The sequence below is a fragment of the Takifugu flavidus genome, chromosome 2 (genome assembly GCF_003711565.1).
Source record: "Takifugu flavidus isolate HTHZ2018 chromosome 2, ASM371156v2, whole genome shotgun sequence".
Classification (NCBI taxonomy): domain Eukaryota; kingdom Metazoa; phylum Chordata; class Actinopteri; order Tetraodontiformes; family Tetraodontidae; genus Takifugu; species Takifugu flavidus.
In genome coordinates, this window is record NC_079521.1 from 12,146,025 (window position 1) to 12,159,737 (window position 13,713).

A 13,713-nucleotide genomic window follows, 5' to 3' on the forward strand; every position below is an offset into this window, starting at 1 on the left:
AATTAATCTGCTGCAAGTGTATAGGTCTGGAGAATTTATATGGTGAAGTAATTTGCGTTGCCAAATGGAGCTGGAGAAACATCTAATTAACATGCATTCCACATTCACCCGCCCCGTTGGTGTCTGTCAAACAAAACGCCTAAATCCCAGTCTGAAAATTATATTTCCATGATCTTATTTGCCACTTTTTCCACATTTTGGCACCTGCCATCTCACCTTCCCCTGCGATTTCCTTCTAAAGTCAATTAAACAGGTTTGGTTGATGAAGGAGAACAGGAAGAAGAATAGGGGCCTGCATATCGCGTCTGGACGGTGGTGTAATAAGAACAGCGGAATAATTGAACGCTCTCCACACAAATTTAATTTGTGCAATTCCCTCGACTCATCTGGGGAGGAGCGTTTCTACAGTATGCCCTCTACATGTTTTCAGGCTTCTGTGCATCAGGGAGACAGTGGGGAAGCGTTAATTAACTGCTCTCCCACGCTGGGCTACCTGCCTGGTTTCTATTTAAATACACGTGCATGCGCACACACGGCCGGGTGTAAATAAGCTGGTGCAATTCCTCCTGGGCCTGTCAGTAAAGTCCTTCATTTGGATGTTTCAGCTGTAGCTACATGAATTTCTTCCTATATATAAAGAAAAGAAAATACAAAGAAATATGGCACTCATCTACAGTATCTATCGATCCATTGATCTATCCATCGATCCATACATCTATACATTGCCTTGCCAGTTATGGTGGGCATAAGAAACATGGATATTCATGCATTTCTTCTTGATAGATTCAAAACATCCAGCTCTCACAACCATGCACGTTACGGGAATAAAAACGTTAGCTTGTGTTAGCATTCGGCTAACTATGACGTATCATTGGACAGCCCTAAACAACAGTTTGAGGGGATTTTGCCTTAGTCAGACCGGACTATGAGGTGTTGCTAGTGCCAGCTATATTCTACTCTATAAAGGCAGCTGGAACACAGACATGTGGACACATTAGCTCTTATAGTAGACAGTTTGTTACCAGTTTCTTGAGAGAGTCGTCATGGGCGCTTTAACTCCCTCTGTGTGCACATAACTTTGGATGCCTTTACCAGTGTGAGAGCATTTTACACTGTTTACGTATTTAATTGGTAGGAAATGCTGGAGGGGGTGTGATGCTTTTGCTGTACCGAGTTGTCAGGAGAAGGTGTGATGCTACTGGTTCAGTCGGGAGGACTACACCTTTACGGCTGAAGGCCCAAAACAGATGGTTCCACATATGTTAATCTATATTTCTTCTTTGTTTTCCTTCAGAGCATTATGCTCCGGTGGCAGCCCCCACCCCCGAACAGCCAAAACGGAGAGATCATCAACTACAAGATCAAATACCGGAAAGGATCACGAAGGAGTGAAACCAGCGACTCCACCTCCGGCACCCAGCTTTTCAAGCTCATCAGTGGTAATGGAGACTGACTCAGCCCTTAGCTCACAGCTAGCAGCCAGAGTCTAAAAAAGGCCTGATGTGTTGAGAACACCGTGTTTGAATGTGTTGGGCTCCCAGTGCATTTTTCACATGCAGCCTCCCACCTCGAGTTCACGTCTGATTATCCGCATCTGGCTCCAGCAGAGATTGACAGTCACAGTTCACCTGTGACTGCGAAATGCATTTAAAATTCACCTTGAGTCAACACTTTTTATTCAGCTCTTTCTGTGTGTTGGCAGCCCACTCCCCAAAAAGTCTACACACTCGCTCCGCTCTTGTGATTACACATATCGGTATTTTACCCTAATTAAAGTTGTTGTTTTTTAACGTATTGCTAAACTCGTGCAAATCTAGTTGGAGACACAGACTCATTAGGTTGTTCTGCAGCATCACATTTACACACGAACTTAAGAGAGCTGAAAGTATTTCGGCCCCCACATGACACTGTCACAGTGAGTCCCTGGGGTGTATCACACTGATGTGTGAGGAGGCTCGTTCCAGACGGTGCGATTTTCCGCTCAATAGATAATCATAATGTAGCTTATGGATACAGAAAATGAGGCACTTCTGGATGGTTAAATAGAAAACGGAACAAGAGAGAAGCAGCCACAGATGATGTATGGAAGCATTCTAATTACAGTCGGAGTATGTTTAATGTTGAAATCTGATAATGTTATTTACACCGCGGGCAAATGCTTCAGTCACCAGCTTCTGTGGCCTAAATAATTGTATCCTCAGAATATTGTAGCTTTATTTCTTTGTTTTCTAGAAGTCTGCCGAAACAAGGTCACTGAATTTCTGACTGATTTGACACAGTTTAACTGCGCAGACCATCGATGACGCATTCCGATGCAGACGTTAAAACTTTTATGCTGTCAAACCCTGCTGGATGTATTTTTGTTAGACTTCGCCCTGTCAGGCGTGCTGCAATATTTAATATTTTGCTCCTCATCGGAAGAAGGTCCTAAGTTGTTTTGAGTGAATCCTGATGCTTTTTCTTTCAGTCAACATCTGAATTGAATTTAAATAGCTTTGGGCGGAGTTTCGGGGCCTTCTGCACTTTCACGTCACCCGCTGCTTCTGCCAAAATATGCACAATATCACCAGAGACACAGCGATGGTGATTAATATTAGATGTTGTCTCCGCGACTTTCAAGTGGCCCGTCCTCACGCTGTGTGCCGCATCAAAGAGAATACACACTTAAAAGTTGATTTTTGTGAACAGTCTTGTGTGTAGGGGGAGCGAAACAGAGGGGTGTTTGTTGATTCTGCAGCATTTAAAAGGAGACGTTGTAGCCTTGGAGGCATGTGTAGTTAGGCAGTCTTTAGAAGCTGCCCCCCTCCCCTCTGGGGCAGCCCAGAATAGCGGCTGCAGAGAGAAGGCGACGGGATTAGCGTGCAAGTGGGACAATGTGACAATGATGAAACATTTTACAGCAAATTAATAAAGCAACGCATCATTTGTCAGCAGGCGTTCCCGTCTCTTCCTGACCAAAGGCGGCGCCCAGCAGTGAGCCGCTTCTTTCTGAAGGAGACGTGGCTTTAAAATATGAACGAATCGCAGATTCTGAAAGTTTTTTCTCCTGCTCTCGTTAGTCTTGTAGTTTTATATCTTGTCTGAGCTGCGTTTTTTATAAATTCTTTCATTTGATCCTTTTCTGAACCAGTCCAGCTTTTTCTCCCAGAATTCCTACAACTATTACACATCTATATTTGTGCTTCAAAACCAGGGTGAAAAGAAACATTTCAACCTTCCGCCCATGTTCAAAGTGACTTTATAAAGGCGGGTAGTGAGAAAAGCTGCTGTGCTGATAGCAAAAATCTCTGAATCTGCCTCACTTTTGTCCAGGTCTGGAACGTGGAACAGAGTACTCCTTCCGGGTCTCAGCCATCACGGTGAACGGGACGGGCCCGGCTACAGAATGGACCACAGCGGAGACGTTCGAGAGTGACCTGGATGGTAAAAATCCCCGACCAACCGAGAAGCATTCATCATCCGCTTTATTTTGTGTCTCACTGGAATCATCCCCCCCCCAGAATCACGCGTCCCCAACCAGCCCAGTTCTCTGCACGTGCGTCCACTGGTCAACAGCATTGTGGTGAGCTGGACGCCTCCGGACAACCAGGACATCGTGGTGCGCGGCTACAGCATCGGTTATGGCATCGGCAGTCCTCATTCTCAGACCATCAAAGTGGACTACAAGCAGCGCTATTACACCATCGAGAACCTGGGTAGGAAAACACAGCAGGTTTGAGCTGTGACACTTTAGCCTCCATCTGAAGACTGGAGCCTGAACCAAACGTCTCCACGATCGTCCCATTTAAAACAAGCTCAGACGCATCAAACCAGTCTGACTGCACCTCATCAGGAGCTTTAATGAGCTCCTCTCCGTCGCACGCCTCAGTCGCTAATTACACAAATAGCTCTAATGCGGTTACAATAATTAAAGGTCAGAAATGTTTGAACAAACCCGACTCTCGTTGGGGTTTTTTCTCGCGCCTCTTCAAACAACGACACGTTTTCGTTTCACTGAAATTTTCCTGTAAAGGATTAGTCAATTATCATCGACACCTGCTTAATAATTCTGGAGAATCTGGGTGAAACCGTCTCATAATGAAGCATTGTTGATATACCAGCACGAGGAGCGACATAATTACAGCCTTTAATCTTCCAGAGGAATCGTGCATCCGTTGCATAGGCCGTACTCTGTCTGCGCCCTTAATTAATGGAACAATCAACAGCACCGTAATCAGAGCCGCCGTCTAGAAATGGATTATGGATAAAAATGACTGTGGGGAAATGAAGAATTTTACATTCATTACAATCACAGTCGAAGGATTGATTGCATTCAAGTCGTTGTTCTAATAGCCGAGAGACTCAAGATTTTTGGGTTGATTAGAATTCTCTCTCTGTGTCTCTCAGATCCCAGCTCCCACTATGTGATCACCCTGAAGGCCTTCAACAACATGGGAGAAGGGATTCCTGTGTATGAGAGCGCCATCACCAGGCCACAGTCGGGTATGGTTTTACACACAATCTCTCTTTGGTCTTTCCAGCGAATTTCATATCAAAACGTGTCTGAACTTCCAATCAGCATGGAAATAGCAGGTTACTGGGCTATCTCGCCCCTCCCCTCACAGCCAGACAGCCCACGATTCTCTTAATCTCAGACTAGAACAGTTGAAGTTAGAGCCGAACCCAGAATGCCTGACAGACGCTACGCAGGCTGCCAGTCATGGCACACGTTACCTGGGTGACACCATCAGAAGGCATCCAGCCATTGCACCCTGGAGTGCCCCGGAATATGGGCTGCACCCCCCTGTTCTCCCATCAAGCCTCCCACATCCTCGTTCAGCCTTGATCACTCCATTTTGTGTCTGCTGCTGCACCAAGCCCAAGTAGGGGGGTCGCATTATGACACGAGTCACGTCTGCAAGCTTCCGGGGGGGGCGGCAGTGCATATGCGCACTGTCATACTGTACACTTCTCTCTTGATGTACTCTGCTTCCTCACACACACATACACACACACACACACACAGGCTGTGTGCTCTCAGACCCCCCGTGGTGGCTCTGGCAACCCTCCGTCAGATCCAAACGTTCCGCTCAAAGCAGAACCAAAGCCCACCACCGTCGTCTGCTGCGGAATCCTCTGGGGCGCGTTCCGTTCCTGCCAGTTTGTTCAAGTCGGGATTAAAAAGACGAGCTGACCTACATAGTACTTTTACTTTTAGAAAAAAAAGAAAACTGAGGAGAAACTTGGTGAACTTAGGCTGCGGAGGAAAAGAGGAGAATCTCTACGAGCGGAGACGTCTGTTCTCCCAGGCTGAGAAAGAGACGCAGCCTGAACCCAACAAACTCATCCACGCTGAGCGAAGGCAGCTGAATAGAACTGAGGGGGGAAATGTGAGGGCAGGAACTGACGACAAGAGCAACAAGTGGTCAAGGAGCGTCACCATGAGTGGCACGCAAACACACACCAGTTGAACAAGATAGTAAACATCATTCATCATTTTCAAGTGCTGGGCTGCATGTTTGAGTCTTTCAGACATTTCCAAGATACACATTTGTATTATGTTACTGAGCTGACCTTCAGTTTACTAACTACCTGATGACCTCCATTGCTGCCAGGGAAAAGTGTGCATTTCCTTTTTGAAATGTCGTGATAAAGGAATGAGGCTTTTTATCCCTTATCTGACTGTTATTGGGTGCTGTACATCCGAATAAAGGAGGAAACATCAATAAATCCGTAATGTTGAAATGAAATGGAGCTGCATTAATACTAATTCAGAGAGCAGAAGCAGCATCTCCTCTTCCGCTTCCTAATTAAAGATCCTTGCAGCAGTTTTGAAGGACACGGTGAGCCTCGTATTCATTACTCTTAGAACAGGCAGATGTTCCGGTGTGTTCTCTTCTTTTATGGACTCAGCGTTAGCCTCATTCTCTGTTGGCTCCCTGAGCTGATAGCGGGTCAGTGCGTTTTATGTGCATGTTCACACATAGGCTTCAGGATTGTGGGTGTCTGACTGCACTCCAGTTTTCCATTTGCTGTAATCTTCTCTCATAAATGGAGTCTCTCTTCCTGTCTCTCTGTAGAGCAACGCTAGCTATTTGATAGAGCACCACAGTAGCTTCTGTGTAGCCGACAAGACTGTAGGTACTTCCTGTGTAGAGTCTGTTTTATGTGTGTCTATTTTTCTAATAGAATCTCTCTTTTTCTTTCTCTTCACCCTTCCCGACCCCATCCCTGTCATACTTTGCGTTACCTTTATCTTCCTCCCACGTCGTCGTCCTTCATTTTAACCATTAACCGTACTTTTCCTCCCCGTGTCCTGTTTTCACTCCACGTGCCTGGTCCTCCACACCACGCTTCTCTTTTATGTTTTAATTTTGGTCATTTTAATTTGTGTGCATGCATGCGGGCTTTCTGCCTCACATGCAGATCCCATAGACCCTGATGTTGACTTCTACGAACTCTTCCATGCTCCATACACCCCAGTACCAGACCCCTCTCCCATGATGCCACCCGTGGGTGTTCAGGCCTCCGTGCTGAGTCACGACACCATCAAGGTGAGCTGGGCCGACAACACTCTGCACAAGAGCCAGAAGATCACCGACAATCGCTTCTACACCGTCCGCTGGAAGACCAACATTCCTGCCAACACCAAAGTGAAGGTGAGACATTCTCGTTGTGTTTCTCCTCAGTTCAGGAAGTACATTTCTGTAGTTAAAAGCATTCCTTTGCAGAGGAAGGTGCTTTGTTCTGTTAGTTTGAAATCAAATGTTTTTCCTGACATGGCAAACCGTCCCAGGTCGGCGGTCATCCTGGTGATTACTTATATTGCTCATTTTAATTAAACGTGATAAATAATTCAGTTTGAAAATGTGGTGACGCTCAGTTCAGGAGGAACCTTCTGATACCTGGAGCCACCAAAGACGCAGAGCTGGATGGTTCTCCGGGGTTTTTGAGAGCGTGAATTGCCGTGCACTGCACAAAATCTTGTCCCGTGATGCTTTTGTTGTCATTTTGGTTCTGTATTCTTCAAACACCAGAGTTCTGCTATTTCAGTCAAGACTATTTTAAGGTGTTGGGTAAAGAGCCACTCCTGGTTTTCTGCTTCGCCTCAGCTCTGCTTGGCCATTTATTGACAGCAGATTCAGGTCAATACAGACATCTGCCTTTCATACAGTGTGCAGCTTGTGTGCAGCGGGATCCCATCACCGGCGCCGCGAGCATCTAAAAAACTCAGAAGCTACGTCATGCGATGATAAAAATGGTATTCCCCCAGCAGCTGCTGCTGCTGCCGAGCACACTCGCAGCATCGCGCTGATTATTTTACTCCTGCATTAGAGTACTTCCATCCTTATTTTTGCAGCACAGCACAGACAAAAACCCAGTTTTCCTGGAGGAAGTCTTTAAATCAGGCGCTAGGTTTAATGAACTCCTATTAAGCGACTCCTAGATATTAACCAGACCTTTAGATGATTGCGGAGGTGTAGGGTGTAACATTATATCTTTGCCCTCCGTTCCTCATAAAGGTTGTCTGACCGAGCATAGAGATGGAGTGGTTTAATTAAACTGTAACAGCTTCACTGAGTTATTGCAAAGGCTCGCTATAATGACTGAGTGCATCAGAGGAGCTGCAGGTTGGATTCCTTTCAATACCTTCTAAAGGTAGATAAGGGACAAACCACACTGTTAGGGCCTCATCGATCCATCTCCATCCTCCATTTCCTGGTTCAAAACTGCTGTCAGAAGTCAAAGGACACACACACATTTGAGGAATTTCAACAAGATGATAAAATAAATATAGTTTTTTAAATCTCCAACCTGCTCATGGCCTGTAAAACGTGGCTGCGTTCGAGTGAGAGCTGTCACATTGGACATACTTGTGCAACATAAACAGCCTTTAAAATATATAGGTGGTGAGTCACAGTGCACAGGCTCTTGTCATTGACCTGAGGTTTAATTGCGATGATCACTTATCTGCGTGTGTTTGTGCATGTGTGTGTTCAGGATTTGTGACCGAGCAGAGCTCAGATAAAGGTCTGCCTTTCCTGATAAATTATTCAACAAGGACAAGGCAAACAGCACTGGATAACAGTGGAGGCCTGATGGGCTGTTCTCTGTATAGTCAGTTCAGAACAGACAGATAAGTTTTATCAAAACAGACACACCCACATGCACAGATGAACCTTTTGTAAGTATTAGATGCTGTAATCCTCCCTCTCGTGTTGTTGCCTCAATTAAAGGGTTCTTCCAGCGTATTATATTTCTGTTTTATTAATTAAATTCACTATATAAACGTTATCATCCTTTGGTGCTTCTTATCACCACAGTTAGACACAACACACCAGTATAGCTGTACTGGAGCCCAGTCTGACGCCTTCACAACAGTGCTGCTCTTCTTAAAGTTCTCGCTTCTCAAGTCCAGCCAGACACACGTGCATTATTGAAGAGACACTCTCAAGCTAGCAGCATGCTTGTACCAAATTAAGCTTTTGCGTACCCCCCCATCCCACTGCCCTCTGTTTGACAGCCCCCAGTGGAGCACAGCTCTTCCCATAGAAGCACGCAAACGTTATAGATAGGGCTGTTAGCACCTAAATGGCTGCTGCCTCAACCCCAGCTAGCTTAAGCTGCGCCGCCTGTTTGTCCTGCCAGCACAAATCTTGATGAACGCTTACATAACTGAAGCTTTTAAAAATTTGCTGACTAATGTCAGCGTTCTGATGCAGTAAGCATGTCGAGGGCCACTTTTGTGTGTGTAAGCATTCTGGTTTTCACTGTGGTCATTAGCTTAGCGTATTTAGAATAGCTGAGTGTTTGTGCAGCCCTGTTTTTTCTTTGTTTGTGTCTTTTTCCCCAGACATGATGGAGCATCAAAATGTTCTGGTTCAACTCTGTGGTCATTCTGTATAATTTATTCTGAACTCTGCACGACACGCATGTGACTGTCTGTGGAAAAAAGAGACAAAGCTATAAAAAAAAAGAAAAGAAAACCCGACCTTGCAATTGAGGGCGCGAGTATTTCTCCACAGTTTTCTCCCCTTTTGGGAGTCTAATTTAAATCAAGGTTACGTATTAGGAATAGAGAAAACATAAATAATCCATTTTGTCATTTTAAGTGAAATAAAAACAACAAAGCTCGTGTGCCACACTGACGCGTAGCTTTTCCTGTCTCCCTCCCCCCAGATGGCCAACACCACCAGCCTGAACTACATGGTGACGGGTTTGAAGCCCAACACGCTGTACGAATTCTCTGTCATGTTGACCAGAGGCCGGCGCACCAGCACGTGGAGCATGACGGCACAGGGCACCACCTTTGAGACCAGTAGGAGCACACGTGAAATTACACAAACACAGAGAAACATGCTCGGTGGAAGAATCCCCTGGCTGGCTGGGAGGGGTGTTCTCACGTTTAATCCTCAGGAGATGAATACAGATGATAACCTGCTGCATATTTGGTGATGGCAGAATCTAAATTCATGGCTGCCGCAGCAGAGGAGGGAGGAAAGCACCAAGAACTAACCACTATTCAATCCAGGAGACAGAATTTCTTCTTTTATACTTTTTTTTCTCGATTTTCCCTCCTTTTGCCTGTCGTCTCCACCTGAGAAACAAATAAACCTGCGTAGATTGAGTAAAGGAGTTGCTTAGCCAGGGGTGTGTGTGTGTGTGTGTGTGTGTGTGTTAAAGTGTGTCGACATTGTTCTGAACAGACGTCCTGTCTCAGTTCCCAGCTCCTCGCCCAAAGACGTGACTGTGGTGAGCAAAGAGAACAAGCCTCGCACCATCATCATCAACTGGCAGCCGCCCTCCGAGGCCAATGGGAAGATCACGGGTGAGTGGCGTCCTGGAAACATCTGGCAATGACATCGCCCACGTTTGTCCGGGTCATGTGAGGCTGAGCCGATGTGCTTTTCTGACGCAGGTTACATCATCTACTACAGCACCGACGTTAACGCCGAGGATCACGACTGGGTGATCGAGCCAGTGGTGGGAAACCGCCTGACTCACCAGATCCAGGAGCTGACCCTGGACACCACCTACTACTTCAAGATCCAGGCGCGGAACTCGAAGGGCATGGGGCCCATGTCTGAGGCCGTGCACTTCCGCACTCCTAAGAGTAAGACCGAGGGGCCGTTCTTTAGGCCGACTTGATTCCATTCGTCGGTACAAATGTTCCATCTTCTAACCACTAGAACATTTGTACACGGGCGCTCCAGCCTCCTCCTGTTGGATCAGTACAGTTTATTGATCATTTCAGCTGAAATCCGTGCGTCTAACCGCTCGCCTTTAAACATCCGCTTGGCTGTGTATGTTTTTCTGACCATTTGTCTGGTTTCTGCCCATCCGTCCTCCCCTCCTCACACTCCCCACCTCTTGCTCTGTCTCTATCTCTCCCGCTCCTCTTTCAGCTAACTTGTTTTTTGCTTTTTATTGTCTCTCCCTCCCTGCTCTCCTCTGGCCTGTTAAGCCGAGTCCACTGACAAAATGGCTAATGACCAAGGTAAATTCTCCCTCCTTAGTTTTATCTGTCAGTGCCGTCTCTGCACCCTGTGCTGCTCTAAAGATTTTCATCATCTCCTGGACCGATGAAAATCCGGCTGCCAGATCCTCAGTCTTTTGTTTTTTTCTGCTTGTAGAAGAAAACAAGACAATCATCTGTCGTCTGACAGAATAAATGTGACCACAAATAAAGGACGTGAAAAAACTAAGTGTATTTTTCCCTTTTTAAACAGCTTCCAATCTCCCACCAAAGCCAGGACCTTCTGGAAACCAGCACCCCCAAGATCCCTCAACTGCTGTTGGTAAGATCCCTTTAAATCCTTTGTCGACATACTGGGGCAGAGACGCGCCAGTCTAACCCAGCAGCCCTCCTCTCCTCAGGTAAATCTGGTGTCGGAGGCACCAATGAGAGCCACATCCTGGTCATCGTCATCATCATCTCTGTCGGAGCGTTCACCATCATCCTGGTGGTGGTGGGGGCCTTCCTGTGTACGCGCCGCACAACATCCCATCAGAAAAAGTAACTCGTCACACCGCTTCCTCTCTCCAACTCCGATTCTTCCACGTTCTCAGTCTTCTCTTCTTCTCCTTCTGCTCCGGTAGAAAACGCGCCGCCTCAAAGTCATCAAACGGCTCCCACAAGTACAAAGGAAACTCCAAAGACCTGAAGCCCCCTGATCTTTGGATCCACCACGAGAGGCTGGAGCTCAAGCCCATGGACAAGTCGCCTGACCCCAACCCGGTTATGACGGAGACCCCCATCCCTCGGACCTCGCAGGACATCACGCCGGCTGACAGTGGCCTCGACAACAACCCCCACCTGCAGCAGAGGCGCAACTCCTACCGTGGTTAGTGTCCGACCCCCCCCCCAACCGCACCTGCCAGCGCTCACATGCGATATTACTCTGGCAGACAATAAAGTTCTTTCTTTTAAAAAAAAAAAATAGGAGTTTCCTTGGATCACAAGTGGAAAATGTCCCATTTGCCGTCGACCTTCATGCAAAAACATTTCATGCTTTTCATGCTCATTTCTCGTGGTGTCAGTGCTGCTACTAAAAACACACAGGAAACAGGAGCGTAACATCAGGTCAAGTTTAAAAGAATGGCAACAGCTGATGGAAGACAGTGAAATAAACAGCAGAATAGGAGCTCGTTCTGATTGGCTGGTTTCCACCGTACCTTTTAGGCCACGAGTCAGAGGACAGCATGTCTACACTAGCAGGTCGACGGGGGATGAGGCCTAAAATGATGATGCCTTTTGATGCGCAGCCGCCCCAGCGTAAGTCTTTCTGTCTTTTCAAGTGACAGGTGAAATTTAAATTCTAAAATTAACTAAATTACACCACCGACTCCCAGTGTTCCTCATCCCATGACTCCCTTTTGGCTTTGCATTTATTTTGATTATTTTTTTTATTTATGAGTAACACTTGTGTGCATGCCCGTGTCTCTTCGTGTCTGTAGCTGGTCTAACGTGTCCCGTGTCTGTGCGTCCGTGTCCATCTCCATTTGCAGCTGTGATTAGTGCTCACCCCATCCATTCTCTTGATAACCATCACCACCATTATCACATGGGCAGCCTGGCCTCACCAACACGCAGCTACTTCTACCACCAGGGCAGTTGTCACCCACGCCCTCACGCCTGCGCCACCCCCATCCATCTTGACAGGGTGGATTCGACAGGTGAGACTGCCACCTGCTGGACAGAAGAGGCACAGCTGTCACATTCATTCATTTGTCGTTCATTTGTGTGCAGCTGCCATCTTGCTACATTATTATGTTTTTAAACCTTTTTTTCTGACCTCTGTATTTAAAAATATATATCCATCCTCCCTGGAAATAAATCAGGTATATGTGCAATAGAAAAACCAAGAAATGGAGGAGAGATGTGAGTGGAATTGTCAATAACAGCATGTGAGCTGACACAAATGGTAAATCACCCTGTTATTACTAATCCAGAACCATTTACAATACAAACTTAGGATTCCTGCATCACATCTGAAACCACATTTCAGGCCAGTGATTATTTCCTACTCGATGACTGGTTCCAATGGTACTGAAAGCCTGATGTGCCTTTAAATACAGCTTTGATCTGCTTGTGACTAAAAGGCCTCACAACACTGTAAATACGAAACAGGTACTGCATACTCGAGACTAGATGGAAGAATATGGGAAACAGAATTATTGCTCATGTTGTGTGTTGCTCAACAGCACCATCTGATGGCGCTGGAACTCAAAGTTATACAACCTGCAACCCCCTATTATGGAGACTTCACTCTTTTTTATTACTCTTGTTATGAAGGCTTTTGCAAGGGAAAAAAGATGACTGTAAGGACTTGTAAACTCCTCTTTGCCCCCCTTATCCCCCAGAATCTGTGAGGAATACCCCAAGTGCAGAGCCCCTGCCTCCAGCCACCACCTCCTCTCAGGCCTCCTGCCCATCGGAGATCATGGTTGACCCCGAGGGGAGCTACCATGGCTCCACCACCACAGAAGAGGAGCCCAGTTACTCCAGCAACCTTCCGCCCCACCGCCCTGCCCACCCGCACGCCCATGCCCACCCGCTCAAGAGTTTTGCTGTTCCCGCCATCCCAGGCAGCAGCCATCCATCATATGAGTCGTCGGCCCTGCCAAGCACGCCTCTGCTGGCTCAGACTGGTTAGCACAAACGTGCAAATATTTAGAATTGTATTGTTGGCAGGGCTTCAGGAATTATATATTTTTTATTGTTTAATCAAGAAAGTAGTTTACTAATGAATCAGCTGTCAAACGTAGTATATTATTATATTTATTATACAAATAATGTTTTTTGTAGACAGAACAATTGTCAACCATCATCAGTTTTGTGCATGTACACAGGATACTGATAGTGTTGCCTTCACTGACAGTTGGACATTTCCATGCATGTGTCACTTTCAGGGCCTCCCACGCACCCCCATGTTGTTAAAACGGCCTCCATCGGAACGCTAGGAAGGACACGGACACCTATGCTCGTCTCTGTGCCCAACGCCCCCGACGTGCCAGAGACCAGCAAGATGCTGGAAGACGTCGACAATGTGAGTATAGCGCCCCCCTGCGGCTGCGTCTAGCAACACAGATTGTTTTGTAAAAGTAGTCAAATTGCACTTTTCTCCCAAACTCACGTCAGGTTTTGTTTGGACACTCGATGATGTAGTTTGAACCAGAGGTGTTTTAACCATGTTTTCTGTTTGTTCTTTCTCTCTTTTTTTATTCTTTCCA

The 13,713-nt window shown here is 46.4% G+C and overlaps 1 protein-coding gene across 12 annotated transcripts in view; it reads left to right on the forward strand.

Annotated features, from left to right (window-relative positions):
• Positions 1 to 13,713, forward strand: part of neo1a (neogenin 1a) — a 106,219-nt gene that overhangs the window by 90,149 nt on the left and 2,357 nt on the right. For 5 of the 12 annotated variants that reach the window (XM_057025304.1, XM_057025295.1, XM_057025299.1 and 2 more), the window contains 16 exons: positions 1,295 to 1,439; positions 3,313 to 3,423; positions 3,501 to 3,695; positions 4,387 to 4,482; positions 6,406 to 6,638; positions 9,160 to 9,298; positions 9,701 to 9,808; positions 9,899 to 10,093; positions 10,445 to 10,477; positions 10,710 to 10,778; positions 10,858 to 10,996; positions 11,080 to 11,324; positions 11,663 to 11,755; positions 11,989 to 12,156; positions 12,844 to 13,131; positions 13,393 to 13,529. In XM_057025304.1, coding sequence (XP_056881284.1) covers positions 1,295 to 1,439; positions 3,313 to 3,423; positions 3,501 to 3,695; positions 4,387 to 4,482; positions 6,406 to 6,638; positions 9,160 to 9,298; positions 9,701 to 9,808; positions 9,899 to 10,093; positions 10,445 to 10,477; positions 10,710 to 10,778; positions 10,858 to 10,996; positions 11,080 to 11,324; positions 11,663 to 11,755; positions 11,989 to 12,156; positions 12,844 to 13,131; positions 13,393 to 13,529 — 2,394 coding nt within the window. Of the gene's footprint in view, positions 1 to 1,294; positions 1,440 to 3,312; positions 3,424 to 3,500; positions 3,696 to 4,386; positions 4,483 to 6,405; positions 6,639 to 9,159; positions 9,299 to 9,700; positions 9,809 to 9,898; positions 10,094 to 10,444; positions 10,478 to 10,709; positions 10,779 to 10,857; positions 11,001 to 11,079; positions 11,325 to 11,662; positions 11,756 to 11,988; positions 12,157 to 12,843; positions 13,132 to 13,392; positions 13,530 to 13,713 lie in introns of those variants that run through there. The other 7 variants (XM_057025298.1, XM_057025307.1, XM_057025302.1 and 4 more) reach the window with 5 other exon arrangements.